At 39.6% G+C, this 15,067-nt stretch overlaps 1 protein-coding gene across 1 annotated transcript; it reads right to left on the bottom strand.

Annotated features, from left to right (window-relative positions):
* Positions 1-2,462: 2,462 nt before the first annotated feature.
* On the bottom strand, positions 2,463-4,754 carry klf2b (Kruppel like factor 2b). Its single transcript, XM_030773943.1, has 3 exons — positions 4,572-4,754; positions 3,483-4,419; positions 2,463-3,308 (listed from the first exon to the last, which is right to left on the bottom strand). Exons 1-3 carry the CDS (start codon positions 4,635-4,637, stop codon positions 3,133-3,135), a joined length of 1,179 nt encoding a protein of 392 aa, XP_030629803.1. The 5' UTR covers positions 4,638-4,754; the 3' UTR covers positions 2,463-3,132.
* Positions 4,755-15,067: the final 10,313 nt, after the last annotated feature.

The raw sequence follows: 15,067 nt of genomic DNA, 5'->3' as shown, positions 1-15,067 counted from the left end.
TTGTACTGTATATCTTGATCTTTCTTGTAATGTTTTTTTTGTATTTATACCTTATTAAAATGGTTTTCTGTTATTTACAGATAATTTTCACTGAATGCACTGTTGTATAACATTTGATTTCTTTTAATCATTTGGTTATTATGTCATATGTTAATGTTTATATCATGGGCATGGCTAAGGATAGCTCCCACTGATTGCACATTGATTAACTTCTTTATTAAAATATCATGACGTGCTTATTATATGTGTCTACTTTGATCTATTTGTATCAGTCTGGGTTCTCACTGAACAGCATGCGCTACAGTAAAAGCCAGGAGTGGAGCATTGGAGGGTTGCTATGAAAGCTTTCCGTGGTTGGTGGGCAATGCCTGCAACTACGCCTGCTGATTGGATGGCTGTCTCTTTTGGAATGGTCTGCCTCCCACCCCCCCACCAATATCACTGGTTGAGTGTGTGTGTTTGCGTGTGACAGTGAAATGATTGTGCTTGTAGAGCTTTTCTGTTTTGTTCTTTGTTGGTATGCATGTGTATCATAACTTAGGTAGGGTTGGACACTGTCCAGTCTTAATGAACAAACTTCCTGACTTTGATTACAGCATCAGTCAAAGGAGGTCTCATTTACTGTGACTGTTATGTGATTTGATTTTTTTCATATACCCTGTGGACTTATACAGCACAACACTTGAGTCCAAAACGGTTATTTTTCCTGGATCACTTCAGAGAAAAAAAAATCAACTGCACCTGAAGCTAGTACATCTTTGCAATTCTTGAAAAGATTGAGATCTTGGTGTGAAAATAATTTTAACAGTTGCTTGAATTTTGCAGAGTGGTATGTCAATTACTCTCATTTGAAATAACAGGAAATTCCTCTCTGAAGTTTTATTTACTAAGGTTTCATGAAAGAACTGAACTCAAAATAGCAGGACAGGGAAATGTCTTAAGAATGATGCTCAAATGACAGGAACAGATTGCTGGAATTCACTACTCCTTCTACTCTACTACAGTTATTCTTTTCATCTAATCTCATACATCCGTCATAAATGTCTACACATGGGGCCAATGTAGAGCACTTGCAAAACTTGTCCAGTTACATTTTATTACCCTATTCAGAGGGGTTTTTTTGGGGGGGGGGGGGTGTTTTCCCAGAGCATGGATAGTGTCAGGTAACTCAGTGAAATTCACAGTGACATTGCTTAATGATTTTCAAAAGCTCTGGTAAACACTTATTCTGTTCCATTAGCAGCACAAAAGTTTGTATACTAAACACACTTCCCAAGCATGTACCATCTGGTGCCTGTATAAAAATCTATGTAAATTCAGAACTCCTTTTAGAACTAGAATTCTCTGAAAAAGAAAAAAAAAAGAGAACTATACATTGCTGTTCATGCGTGAATGCTTGGTAGTAAAAATTACTATCCTAAAGGTTTAAAAAAGTGAAATGAGACTGTTGCTTTTGCACCTCGCTGAATGTGATATTAATAGCTATACTTACATTTCTTCTGCTTTATTTTTATTTATTTATTTTTTTTCTTGTGTGAAAAATTGGACCTCATTTTTGCACACATTTCAGAAGGGCCTTTTATAGTAAAAGTTGTAAACATATCTTTAATCACTTGTCCTGGGAACAAGTGCACGATGCCTCTCTTGTCAGATGTATTTGGTAAAATGCAAAACATTTGTCTTTTCAAAACATTTGCGTAACCATTGGGTCTGTGTGAAAAGTTAAAGGCTTGACTATCTAAACGGATATTGCCTTTTATGTAATTTTTGAGAGATTCCAATTTCTAGACAAATACATTCCACCTCTCTTTGAAATTCATTATCGGAATCGTGTTTTTAGGTTGTTTTTTTTTCCTCCAGTGGTTTCCTTGGCTTTTAAAATCAGTCAAAGAAAAATTGTCTATCTTAATATGATGACATCAAAGCGGTACTTAAGTGAACAATTTAAAGACTGCGACCCTTTGATGTCCATCTTGAAGCTCTGTCCCTAGAGTCTGGGATCCTTGGTTAGGAGCCCAGTGCCCCTCTGTCCAGACATATCTAAATTCACTCTCTGTAATTATGTAAATGTAATGTTTGTATTTATAGGCATAAGCCACAAGCTGCTGGCTTCATTCTTCTGCAGCTGGAAAGCATCTTGGTCTAAACTATAATACCAAGTCCATAAGCCTGAGTGGGGGTTTTAGAGTAGCAGTTGTGTACCCTTGACTTAACCAAATGCCATGTAATGGTCCATGGTTACCATAACCATCTTGTGTGCTGGATCTCAAATTTCTGGGGCATCATTTTCCAGTCGACATCAAAGCAGCCCATAATAAGAGGCTGGGTAGAATACAGTAAGCTTTAAAATGTGAGGCTGTTTTGAAAATGGTGCAACTTTCTCTCTGTGAGTCCAGTGTATGAGATGCAAAACTGAAACAAAATTAAACACATAATCCCAGTATATATTCAAATTAAGTTTAATATTTACACTAAATACAGTACTTAAAATACAAAATGTATATACATTTTACAAAAACACAGGACATCTAGCCCTGATGTGCTCATGTACAATGGGGCTTGAACACATTATTGTACTTTTATGATACAACATATTTGAATAAGAATTCCTTTTCCCCCCAAATAAAATTCTAATTAAGACTGTATCACAAAACCAAAACATGAACATACAGTCCCGGTCGTCAAATATTTGGAGGCAGTTTTTAAGAGCAAAACATTGTCATTGTGCATAGTCTATATGCTTGTATACTCATTCTCTTTCCCTTTTTTCCTTTTATGAAAATTTGCAAGTCGCCAGGCTTGTACTTATACAGCAGTTTGTAGGCTACTGTGGCTAAAAGGCACCATAGAAACTTTTACACTGTTCCAGTTTAACCAAAAATACACTTCAGGACCAGCCCTGCCAGATGGTGTCTGTCCCCCAAAAATGCTTTTACATGACCCTGAAAGGGCTCTGTCTAACCTACGTAGTACCAGCTACATTATTACAAAAGTTTAGGAACAATATAAATCTTTATCGACAAAAAAAAAAGTCTTTTTTCCCTTTAAAAAATAATTAAATAAATGCAATAATAACGTTTTGGAATGAAATACTCTTCAAATGCTCCATACTGAGAAAAGTCCTTGGAATCTTCACATGTGTCGCTTCATGTGCAAGGCCAGATGATCTGACCTGGAGAAGGCGCGCTCACACAGGTGGCACTGGAAGGGACGGTGGCCGGTGTGTTTGCGGAAATGGCGAGTGAGCTCATCAGAGCGAGCGAATTTCCATCCACAACCTTCCCAATTGCAGTGATATGGCTTCTCACCTAATGGATTCATAAAAATTGTTTGTTACACTTCGATAAATTCTTAAAACCGTGTATTGTAATAAACCGTTTAAAAAGTTGTGATCTCACGTAAAACACAAAGGCAGACAGTTACAGTGGGCTAATGATGACGAATAACCGCAGTTAAATTTGTGACCAGCGAAAAACTCTTACCGGTGTGCGTTCGGTGATGGGCTTTGAGGTGCGAGCTCTTGGTGTAAGTTTTGCCGCAGCCAGCAAAAGTACAGGTATGCGTTGCCGTGCGCTTCCTGGGCCAGGTGCGTCGTCCTCTTTTGGGCTTTGACTCGAGCAGCTCCAGTGGTGAGGATGGGGGTGTCAGCAGTGCTCTCTGAGTGGTGGGCTGCATGTTGATTGCATCCTCGAACATGGTAAACTGATGTCCTGTGTATGGCAACTGCATCTGTTGAGGCGCAGGGTGATGCGGATAAGCCGTGACAGAGTGGTAGTTCTGCGGGAAGACGGACTGGCACATCTGGGTCTGACATCCCGAGCTGCCCTGATCGTCCGGGCTTAGCGGAGGAGTGATGTTGCCTGCTGCCTGCGGAGAGACTGCTAGTCTTGGCTGATCAAAGGACATCATGCAGGAAACGTTGCCTTCTTGTTTGATTTTCTGACAGCTCTGGGGAACCATGCCCATAACCGGTCCATAGCCATCCATGGGTGGTTCAACTTTGATATCAACAAAGTCCTGTCTCGGGAAACCTGTCGAGTTGACGACAAATCGTCCGTGAATTGCATTGCTGTTTGCCATGCCGTAAGAGTTGTCAACTTCAGACCTTAAAAGCTCTGTCATAAGACTGCTGGTGTACGGTGGAGGCGGCGTGCAGTGCTCGGTCGACTGATACGTGGTCATGCCATTTCCCGAATGATAGAGGTTGCAGGATTCACTTGGTGGCAGGTGATAGTCCGCACCTGTCCCCGGTGGTGGGATAGTCTCCGGCCCAGTGGTGTTGGCCAGAATAAATTCTAGATCCAGATAATCACTCAGATCCTCGTCGTCTTTTCTACCACGGTAAGAGTCCATGTTCTGTACCATATCCAGCTCAGAGCAACTGCTGGGCAGCGGCTTGTCAGGTTCGCTTTTCCATCTCTGTGAATCAGCAAAAAACAGTTGGTTTGGTATGAGCACACAGTGTTTAAATGGCTTTTCCACTACCGTATGATACTAGCGTTTGAAACTGAAACACGGTTTACAGTAAGAAAAGTAAATGTGCAAAATGTCTCTGTCATTTAGATACTTACATTTTCCTTCGGATATGCGAAAGTTGAAATCGATGGTAGAATGGTCGCAGGTAGGGCCATCTCCATAGATCGACGTGAAATAAACGTTCTCTTTTTCCTTTGGTTAAAACGTACTTTGAGTTGTGTTCACTTTGTCTCTCTGGAAATATTAAAGCGTCTTTTCTCTTTCCATAAAGTAGTGCTCCAGAGTCATATACAGTTTGAATGGTAGGAGTACCTCCTACCTTATAAATATTATAGCTGAGAAGCTGGACCAATTGTACGTAGCGGAGGAAACACGTCCAGGATGGAGGTAGAGTCCCTAAATATAGTCTGAGTATATAAGGACGTCTCTTGTTGAACGCTCTGTCCAGAAGTCTGCTCTCTCTGACGGCTCTCTTACGAGCATATAAAGCAGGGAGAAGCTAAAGAGCTGTGACGTATTGACCGCCCCTCCTGTGGGGGAGCAGCGAGGGGTGTTTCGTGCGATTGTACAACCCTCGCATACCTAATAGCCTACCTAGAAACGAACCATAAAGCGAAACGGCATGACCGGCGCGTCTTAAGAACAGAGTAAATTTAAGACCATAACATTTGTACTTCTGTGTGTGACTTTTTTAGCTATAGCCTACATGTGTAACAAATTCGCCTAAATACATTCATTTGTCTCTGAAAACAACGAATGTTGCAGAAAGACTCCCGCATTTAATTACAGAGGATAATTATACTATCCAACCAAACAAATCAGTCAAACAAATATTCTTTTGAACCGTGATCTCTCACCCAAGAGCTTTCGATGAGACGTGACTCAAGTGTTCTGATAAAGCTGCAGTTAACTATAGCTTCATAGAAACCATGTTAGCGAGGACGTAAACGAACACCGCACAACAGTAAATTTATCATCAATAGACAGCTGTAGCACAATATTCCCGAAGCTGATAGACAGTTGTAGCACAATATTTCTGAACTTGATAGCGTACTTAAAATGCGCAGCAGTGGCAGACAGTACAGGGAAGTTCGTGAAAGACAAAATGGACTGTTACGAAGATCAACAAGACAATTCCACAATATTCTGTCAACATTTTTAAGGACGTTAAGCAAACTGGAAATTGTTTAGAACTTAACTATTTCGTGGTTTGGCAGCAACAAGACATTTGCACCTGCTCAAAGAGTGGCGCTCCCGAGGTCATTATCATGATTACGACGGGACCTTTGTCTCAGTAGGCTTGTCTAAACGCGGCCAGCAGGCGCCGGCGTCACCTGATATCCCTATGGCTCATCGCGGCCACAGGCACAAGCCATGTTAACATTTATTTAACTCTCCATTCAAGTGTAAATGGCTGGGAGGATTAGGTGGTCGGTATGCTGATGAGTGCTGTGCGAAGCATTCGTTTCGTTGAAGTGTATTCGACATACATTTTGTGCTCCTCTCTTTAATGTTTTTTTTTTGTGGCTGCTTGTGCAACAAAATAATATTGTAAAAATAACAGGTTTAATCAGCGTCGCCAAATTCACGTTACGTTGTGTCAGGTGAAAGGGGACGAAGTGGGCAGGCTTCTCCTAATACACCAGTAGGCTGGTTATCAGAAACTCATATTTCAGTGTTTGAAAGCAAATTCTCAAAAACATAGTCATCTGTTTCTCAAATCCCAAATACGAAATGCATCTGAATCATTCCTTAATCTGCAGTTTGAAAGCATAAATTCTTAATGGGAGCTGTTATCAGTCATATGAATCATTCCTGCCGTGGTGACTTTGACATTATCCTCCCTCATGGAAACAGATCTTTTATCTGATAAAGTATTGTTACCAATTTGACTGCATCTCTTTAATGCACTGGGATGCATCAAGTTAAGTATTGTCTAATTTATTAAAATGTATTGGGGGACATGAGATGGCCTATTGATTATGAAGATCTGCTTTCATGTAAACCCTGAGGTATACTGTCATCTCTTGGTGGGTCTTCTTGCAATGTATAACTTAAACTGACCAGAAAACATTATTTTAAAACATGAAAGTATGTGTTTGTTAATGTTCATCTCAAATGTAAGTTTGCGCATGTTAAAATCTAGCAGCCTTCAGGTAATCATAGGACATAGTAGCATGACTTGTTTCTCAAGATATGCAAACAGTATAACATGATACACTGTGGAAATGCAAAGGTTTTGGTTATATTTCTACCTGCTTGGAGTCCAATTTACTGTAGTCTAACGCAATGTCCTAAAGGCGATGTGTCTTTAGAGCCTGTGGGCTTTACTTATGAGACTTGTTTTCACAAAGAAACAGATGCCTAGATATGTCTTACACAGGTCTTCATTTTGCATTGATCAGTGAAACCTGTGGTTGTCTTTTTGTTCAGTCTTTTGTCTAAAAAAAAAGAGAAAAACTGTGCTGCGGACATTAGCAGTTTCTTACACATAGCAACAACAGTGTGATGATATACTGTCATTTATGAGGAAATACATTATCATAGTCAGGGTGGTTAACCATCATTTACCTTCTCTGTCCAATACTACAACAGCTGTGTGGCTGAATATTTCCTGGTGTTTTCAGACCTTATGTAAGACAGTGAATCAATGATTGAATCATTTCTCTTGATGCAATTCAGATTCTTTGTATATGTTCAGTGTTACTTATTCAATTGATGATCTTTTTTGGAAGGTATCTGCATTTGGTATTCAACACTGCTTGTACACTCATTTGAGCTGTGTGGCACTGTTTGTTTGTTTTTTTAAAATAAGCCTTTTAAAATACCTTCGCTTCCAGCCCAAAATGATTGTCAGTATGTGATATTCAGGACATTACAGTTTTTATTTTGTCTTACCTCTCTAGTCTGTGGTACATCTGTTACACAATGAGCATAACAAAATGTTATAAAACTATATTCTGAGAAGAGGACCAATTAGTCGAAGAATTTTACGCAAGTAAAAGTTTCCACCGGACAAAAATGAAAGCCTTACACGTGGGGTAATTATGCAGTGCTGCGATCATGTCGGTATACAGCGCTACATTTTTTTCATAGTGTTTGACGTTTGTTCAGATCCAGTATGACAACTCCTCAGTGCCAAAAAACATAATTTTACATGGTGTATGTGTGTGTGTGTGCGTGTGTGTGGTGTGTGTCCATACGTGTGTGTGCGTGAGCATATTTCTATGCGTTGGAGTTTATGCGTTCATACCCTCAGGCAACAAGTCAACCAGTTGAAAAACTGCCTCTGCCTCTTTTATGGCTGCCACCCAAAACATAATGCTCACCAACAGCAAATCACAATTTAAGTGTTTATCTTCTAAGTCTTTGTTTGCCCAAACATTGTCTTGTTTTCATTCTTTCTCACTTGAATTAAACCTCATATTGTTTATCAGAAACAGATTTGGTCATTTTCAACACGGTCGTTAGCGAAAGTGGAAAAATATTGAATCATTCAGATGAAATAATGAAGCACCTAATGGGAAACTGTTTCAAATTTATGTCAAGTCAGTCTGTCTATCATAATGAGCAATAAATTCTCAGAAATTTTGACTTTCATCACATCTTTTGTCTTTTGCACAATCATGAATCAATTGAGCAAGAAAAACAACTCTTGCAAAATAAGGTGTAGAAATGGGTTAATATACGTCCTTCAGACATGTATGGTGCATGTCGACGTGATTCTCTCCTGTTTTGAGTTTTAGCTGTGTTAATACAATATTTATAAATGTCAGTTAATCAAGAATTTATCCATATTAACACTGCAGTGACTTAGTACTCTTCACTTGTGATTTGTGTTTTGGGAAGGTTGTTACCAATTAGAAAATGTGATTACGTAGTGTAGTTTGCGGCCATCTATTATGGCTTTAAAAAAAAAAAAAAAAAAAAAATGTTTCACCTCATAAGGCCTAATGCAGTGAATGCTGGCTACCAGCAGTGCTTCTTCTCTGTTTTCAGTTTACATACATTTTCACTGTTACTTTCTCTGTACTGCAGTCATATTCTGCGCCTATGTGCCTTTGGCCCATTCTTTCCTTGCCCTGCGTTTCAGGTAATCACCTAGAGCTGTGCTCACTGACCCGAAAAGAGATTTATGACCTATACTGATAGGTCACAACTGTTTGGCCTTTATGAGGATCTCAGCAAATGTGAAGTATTATACCATTATGAGAGCTGTCTTGTTTAGACACATCTTATTTGGCCAGCTTTCAGCTTCTAACACAAACAAGGCTGGATCGCAAGAAATCTCTTTGGAGACTGGAAAACAATGTTTTGTTTAGAGCCCTTGACAGCAGTCAGAGGCTCAGAGTTATAGTAATTACTTAAATGTTTACTGTGTTAATGCATTCAACACAATTGCTGAATCTATTGATGCTTCGTTTCAGAGTAGATGAATTAGACACATATTTATATTTTGTAACTACAGTGTCCAAAGGGGGGGAAAAAAAGTGCTGCTTTGCTTCATGTTCTGCGTGTGTGAGAGAGAAGGAGTGTCACACTGAGAGCAAGAGCCAGAGGGAGAGAGACGTCCAGCCTAAGAGTGTGTGAACGAGAGTTTGAAACTAAGTGGGATCCTGCCTGGGCCTTTTATACCAGGGTTATTTTTAAACACACACCCCTTGCTTATTACAGAGTTTCCTCTCTGGACCACTCAGGAAGCAACCATGGCCCCGTTTCCTGCTCACACGCGGCCAGATTCAAAAAGAATCAAAGAATGATAGCATTGAGGCTCGAAGGTTTGCTAAAGAAAATAGGGGGAGGGAGAGAAAAATGAAAACCAGAGATTGGCTGGCACGTGTGTGTTCACTGGAATTCAAAGACCTGGCAGGTCTCCAGCTCTAATTTCAGTGCCCCTCAAATATTTGTGGAAAATTCTAGAACAGACCTGTGTTCACATTTTCCACTATCTGCACCTGAGTGGAGTACTGTTTTCACCAGTTCTTAAGCTGTGGGGACATCAATATATGCTTTTAGATGAGAATGAGACAATCGAAAAACAAAACAAAGCAAATCGTTGTTTTATGCTACCTTATGCTATCAATTGAAATGAATGTGTTCGGGTGATGAGTGGCTATAAACTGTTCAGCGTTACATAAGACTATGTTGTTTCTTTTGATTACATAATGTTGGCAAAACTTGATTCTATTAATGTCACTGTGCTTTAAATTCATTAGCTTATGAAGCAGAAGATCTATGTGGACACGTAAGTGCAGGTTTGTTCAAGTCAAATCTTTGATTGTATGGTTTAATCTTCAGATACATACAGAGCATTCAACCTGAAAGCTTTGACAAATGTTTCTGAGAAGTGTTTAAGACAGGCTCGTAGTTGTAACGTGGTACTCATTAATTTTGTTTTCTAAAGTGAGTGTAAGTTTATTTCCAAATATGAAACATGTAGTGGGCCAGGACCCATCTGATCTGGATTAATAGGGAAAAAATATTCATTTCAAATCATTTTTTTTTTCACATACACCATCACTACAGCCATGTTGCATTCCATCAGAATACATGGCACAAGTGCCTGTTTTAAAAAAGAAACCCAAACACATATTTCTGTGACCAACTGTAGATTGACTATGTGCTAAGGAAACCCACCCTCCTGAAAATATGCAACCAGGTCTAGTCAGTCACTTAAGCCACAATATTGAGTGCATAAGGATGTAATTGGGTGTTGGGCAATGGGTGATGGTTTCCATTTATTAGCTGTTAACACTTAAACATGACTCTGTTCTAGTTACACCACAACCATGTGCCTGTGTTGGCTGTTAAAAAGCTTTTTTTTTCATTCTGCAAAATGCATTGAAAGGTGCTTTCTATTTGACTGGCGGAAACAGAAAGTGTCTACAGATGATGGAATGATATGACGTGGTGATCTTGAAGCTATGGAAATTTTGAAAGCTAGCTTTGATTAATGTTTTTGAGATCATTTTTAATCATTTTTAGATTGCTTTTGTGTCTTGTGTTGTGTAAACCTTCAATGCCTATAGATGGGGTTTGTTTTTCTAAAGCCTTTTGCCTTTTCAAAAGATATCAGCTCCTACAGGTTATTTTTTTTAGCATGTCCAGTGGGGAGGATTTGTCAGTTTAACCGTGTTTGTCAATATGAAATGTAATTTTCATGTTTTTTGTCTCCCTTCAAACGCAACACAGCTATCATGTTTACTAAAACTTAGAGTCAGTCCAGTCAAAACACAATGCATTCAGTAGTTTAGGCATCCGTGATCTCCAAGAAATATTACGTTTTGGGTTTTTTTTCGCACACATCACATTCCTATACTTTCTCAAACGTATGTATGCATAAAACCATTCAGACTGTATCCAAAACACATCTGATCCAGGCTCTACTGGGAATACTCATGGCAGTAAGAGAGAAAACAGCATTGAATTTCAACAGGAGAGGAACGTTTCTGTCTTATTTCTCCTGTAAGCGGCCGCAGCTACAAACATGAGCACATTTAAACATGCCAGGCTAAACTTTGCCAGCTGAACAAACAGCACAAACCTGGCTTACACTCGGACTCTCTCTCTCTTACAACCATTTACAAAAACCTGGCCTACACTCTGACACTCTCTCTCTCTCTCTTACAACCATTTACAAAAACCTGCTGGACTCATCTAGCTGCCACTGCACTTTATTTCACACCTAAGCATTCCTCTACTTTCAAAGGAAATGGTTCGCATTTTCACCATTACTTAGTAACTGGCGCACAGTAACAGTATACGTAAACAGACTGATACACTGCAAATCTTCCTCTGAATAGGTACACTGTTGAGGAGTTCTTTTTACACTGTTGCGTTGAATCTACGTGAAGTGCATTTTGTCAGTAAGAGTTATGTACAACGTGACATGCTAAACATTGTAGCCTTTAAAGATAGTTCTTTTTTTTTTTTTATTCATAAGACTTGTAAGCGCATATCCCTGTCGGCGTAAGGTCGATGCGAAAAGTGTAAAGTTATGCAAACAGCACATTGCTTTAAGCCGTTAGGAACACATTTCTATGTCTCACAGAATAAATTGAAGTCAAAAGACCTGGCTCTGACTGTTCACACTCTGCTGGTGACTCATGCGTGTACTGTGGATGAGTTCAATTCAGAGGTGTCAGTTTTCTGTGGAAAAAATGATCATGACCTTGTGACCGAATGTAAAATCTGAAAGTGATTCTGTATTACCGTTTGTTACGTCATCCCTAATAGTTTCTCGTCACAGCATCTGTTTTTTTTTTTTTTTTTTTTTTTTTAGGAGACTTTTAGTGCTGTTGGTCTCATGGAGAAAGATGTCCTCAAACAGCTGGATCCTTGTAATTTCTGAGGAACACATTATACCATCAGTAAGGGCAGGAGCACAGAAAACACATCTGTATCTAACTAGAGTTGGATACACTAAACGCATTACTAACTGATCTGATATTTGGTTTTGGTTATGAATATCGTCATGAATAAATCATCTGATCTTACATTTGCTGTTAGAAGTAAAGTATTTAGGCAGCAGTCAGCCTACAAGGCCTGTCATGATCATTTCTATGTAGATTTGACTTCACAAGAGCAGTTCTTTTCCACTTTGGTTAATGTAGACAGGTCTATATCTTTTCCTTACTGTTACAAGAGGACGTTGACTCAGCACTGAGTTCAATCTATTTGCTCTTTTGCCCCGTGCCAACTCTTCGTCATGGTGACGACACCTTCCTTTGGGTCAGTTTGTTTTCCTGTCCAACTGTTAGATTCTGTCTTAAAAGGACATAAGAGCAGCGATCTCACCTATCCACACTGAGGTTTCTCTGCGTGTATACTGAAATGCTTCAACTACATTTCAGCTATGAGGCCTCAAACTCAGACAACACCCTCAAATACAATAGTGCTGGATTGATTCCAGGTTTCATCACGTCTTCTTCTTAGAAATGTTTATGTCAAGTCGTGATGACAAAGTGAACTCACAAATATAAGCATTACAAATGTATTGTATTGACACCTCACCCAATCACAAAGGAACACTTGAATACAAAATGAAAATCTGTTGCATTCACTGTGACCAATCTATTGTACTGCAGTGCATCATTGTTCTGACTTATTATCTCCAATGGACAAAACATGACCATTCTAAAATGATCATCACTCAAAGGAATGCATTATGTCAAAAAAAACCCACCTCATTTATTTCACGATTATGAGGGAGTCTAAATTACACCCAATCACATGAGCTGCACCGCTGTTGAGTATGACTGACTGGTCATTCTTTCCAAACTGCTATACACAGCCATACAGATACAAAGTTGGGGTGATAGAAAGGGGATTTGCCAGCTATTTAATGTACAGTTAAAACAGTTATGCGTATTGGGGAGCTTGTTAGGGTGTATCCCCTAATGAGTAATTATGAAGTTTAGGCTTGGGTGGCTATGGCCACAAAAAACTGTTAAAAGGCTGTTAAATTAAACCAAAAGCCGGAATGGAGATAGGTGTGTGTGCACGCGACGTGAATCTGCAGCACGCGCCACACAAGTGTTCGTAAGAAAGAAAAAAGAAAACTAGTAAAAAAACTAGTGTTTTTCATTCGTAAGCCCCAACTGTTCTTGTGGTCTGGCGATATCGATACCTCCCTGAAATAGTTTCTCGCTTTCATGATTAGCTGGCCTACAGGTAACGTTTGCAAGCAGCACTTCTGGGTTCTCCGCGGCAGGAAGTGGTGTGTGTGCTGCGGCCTGGATTTCCTTTCATCTGACACGCCCTGAGTGTTAGAATCAGAGCTGGTTTGATACCAGCTGCAAGGTTTCACAGTAAACACCATGATTGAGCCACAAGAATGTTACACCCAAAAAAAAAAATTCACTGTTAATCATTTTAAATCACTGCCAATGCAGTATTTGCTTTATGATTACCAAAATACAGACGTTTCAAAGCGCCAGGTCTGGGATCAGCGATAGATTTTTGACACGAATATATGAAAAATCTCTCTCTAACAAGACTAGACAGTTCTTTTTCTGTGCACGAAAAAATGCAGAAGAATAAAGTCTCGTCCTCTGTCTGAATTCAAATACTAGAAGATCCTTTGAGCTCCAAAGTTCAGGGCACAAAGGCCTATAGCCATACTTGACTTTTGCATATTTCTTGTTGTCATGATAGATTGCTCGGTTCTCACAGATAGAAACCATGAATCATCTTGTTATGTTTGGATGTGCATGAGAGAACTATCTGTACAACTGTCTGCCCTTCGTAACTGTAAAAGACAAAAACGAGTGAGACTGTGGGTGGCTCTTTCTGGAAAATATAGATTTCCAATTCAGGCATAGGCCGGTTTATTTATGCCACGAAATATTTTAGCTCAAAAGAAAAGAAGAAAAGAAAAGAAAAAAAAACAAAAAAACATGACAAAACATCAGAGTAAGTTTCGGTGTCTAATTCTGTTTTGATTCAGGGTTTTAGTACATATTTGTTACAGTTGCTCGATAACGACAAAATAACAACTCTCTCTGCCAGCGCTTAGAAAAGAAAATGTATTTCAGAATCAACCCTCAGGAGAACTGTTCCATCTTTTGTATGCTTTGAAAGGGCTCCTGCTGAGACCAGATCCATGAGTTCAATACATTAGGATAAATGATCCCCGTGATCTCCGCGTGCATAACAAATAAACCACAGTCAGATTCCTCACGGAGTAAATAATTCAATTCGTGCTTCTTATCTTTTGGAGAGTAGTGTGAAAGTAGAGTGAAAGTAGTGTGCTTCAAATACTGTATGTGTGATATCAGGTGTGGTCTTTTTTTCCGTCCTCTCTGTTTCTTCGATTCTTTCTTTTATACTGGACCGTTCAGTATCACACAATTAAGATCTGTTAGATGAAGAAAATAGGTACACATTCATATAAAAAACATTAAAAATACATATAAAAAAAACGTTCTGTGTGACCCACAATCCTTTTCAGTGCTGCATATGTGCATTGTGTGTTGAACCGATGTCAGATACGGTGTTATCTGGACGGATCATTCTGGTGTGGCTGGCAGAATCATCCACTTGACTGGTCTAATGTGATTAAGTGGCTTGGACTGCTCCTGCTATGTCTGTGAGAGTTTGGGTTTCTTCCATGGGGGAATCTCTGACATAAGCAGCCTGATCCAGAGTCTGGAGACTGAGTGGTTCTTACTTGTCACCCCACTCTGCTCCCATTCCATATTGCCTCACTGGAGGCGCAGTCTGTGTTTCACACACTCAAACATTCGTCGCCTAGCAACGACATGAATTTTGAAAGAATTGGGAGGCCTGGAGCATGTGCTCATTTTTCAGCATTCTCATCAAGGGGGCTTCCCTGGAAGGGACTGTGTGAGTTGTGGGTTAAAGGCCACGCTAGTGGTTAAGCTGTGAGAGACAGGCGAGGTAAACTCAAACTGCCTTGAGAAGACTTCTATCTGCCCTCTGTCTTACACAACCTTGACTCATGCTAAATCATTCAAGTGACTTTTTGATGCCCGGAGCTTAGCTTGTCCACTGGTCACTGAAGCTGTCAGCCCCTGTAAGGTTTGTCAACTGCAAGGTTACCCTCAGGCCAGAGGCGTCTTAACAACTG

Source organism: Chanos chanos, chromosome 5 (assembly GCF_902362185.1).
Source record: "Chanos chanos chromosome 5, fChaCha1.1, whole genome shotgun sequence".
Taxonomy (NCBI): Eukaryota; Metazoa; Chordata; class Actinopteri; order Gonorynchiformes; family Chanidae; genus Chanos; species Chanos chanos.
The sequence above is the reverse complement of the archived record's forward strand: the minus strand, read 5'-3'. Positions and strand labels throughout refer to the sequence as shown.

What these genes read in the sequence shown, in the direction of transcription:
- klf2b (XM_030773943.1), bottom strand. Translation starts at nt 4,637, where the DNA reads ATGGAGATGGCCCTACCTGCGACCATTCTACCATCGATTTCAACTTTC. An exon ending in TCGCATATCCGAAGGAAAAT is followed by an intron (nt 4,420 to 4,571) that starts GTAAGTATCTAA and finishes GCTGATTCACAG; the next exon opens with AGATGGAAAAGCGAACCTGA. An exon ending in CCATCACCGAACGCACACCG is followed by an intron (nt 3,309 to 3,482) that starts GTAAGAGTTTTT and finishes TGAATCCATTAG; the next exon opens with GTGAGAAGCCATATCACTGC.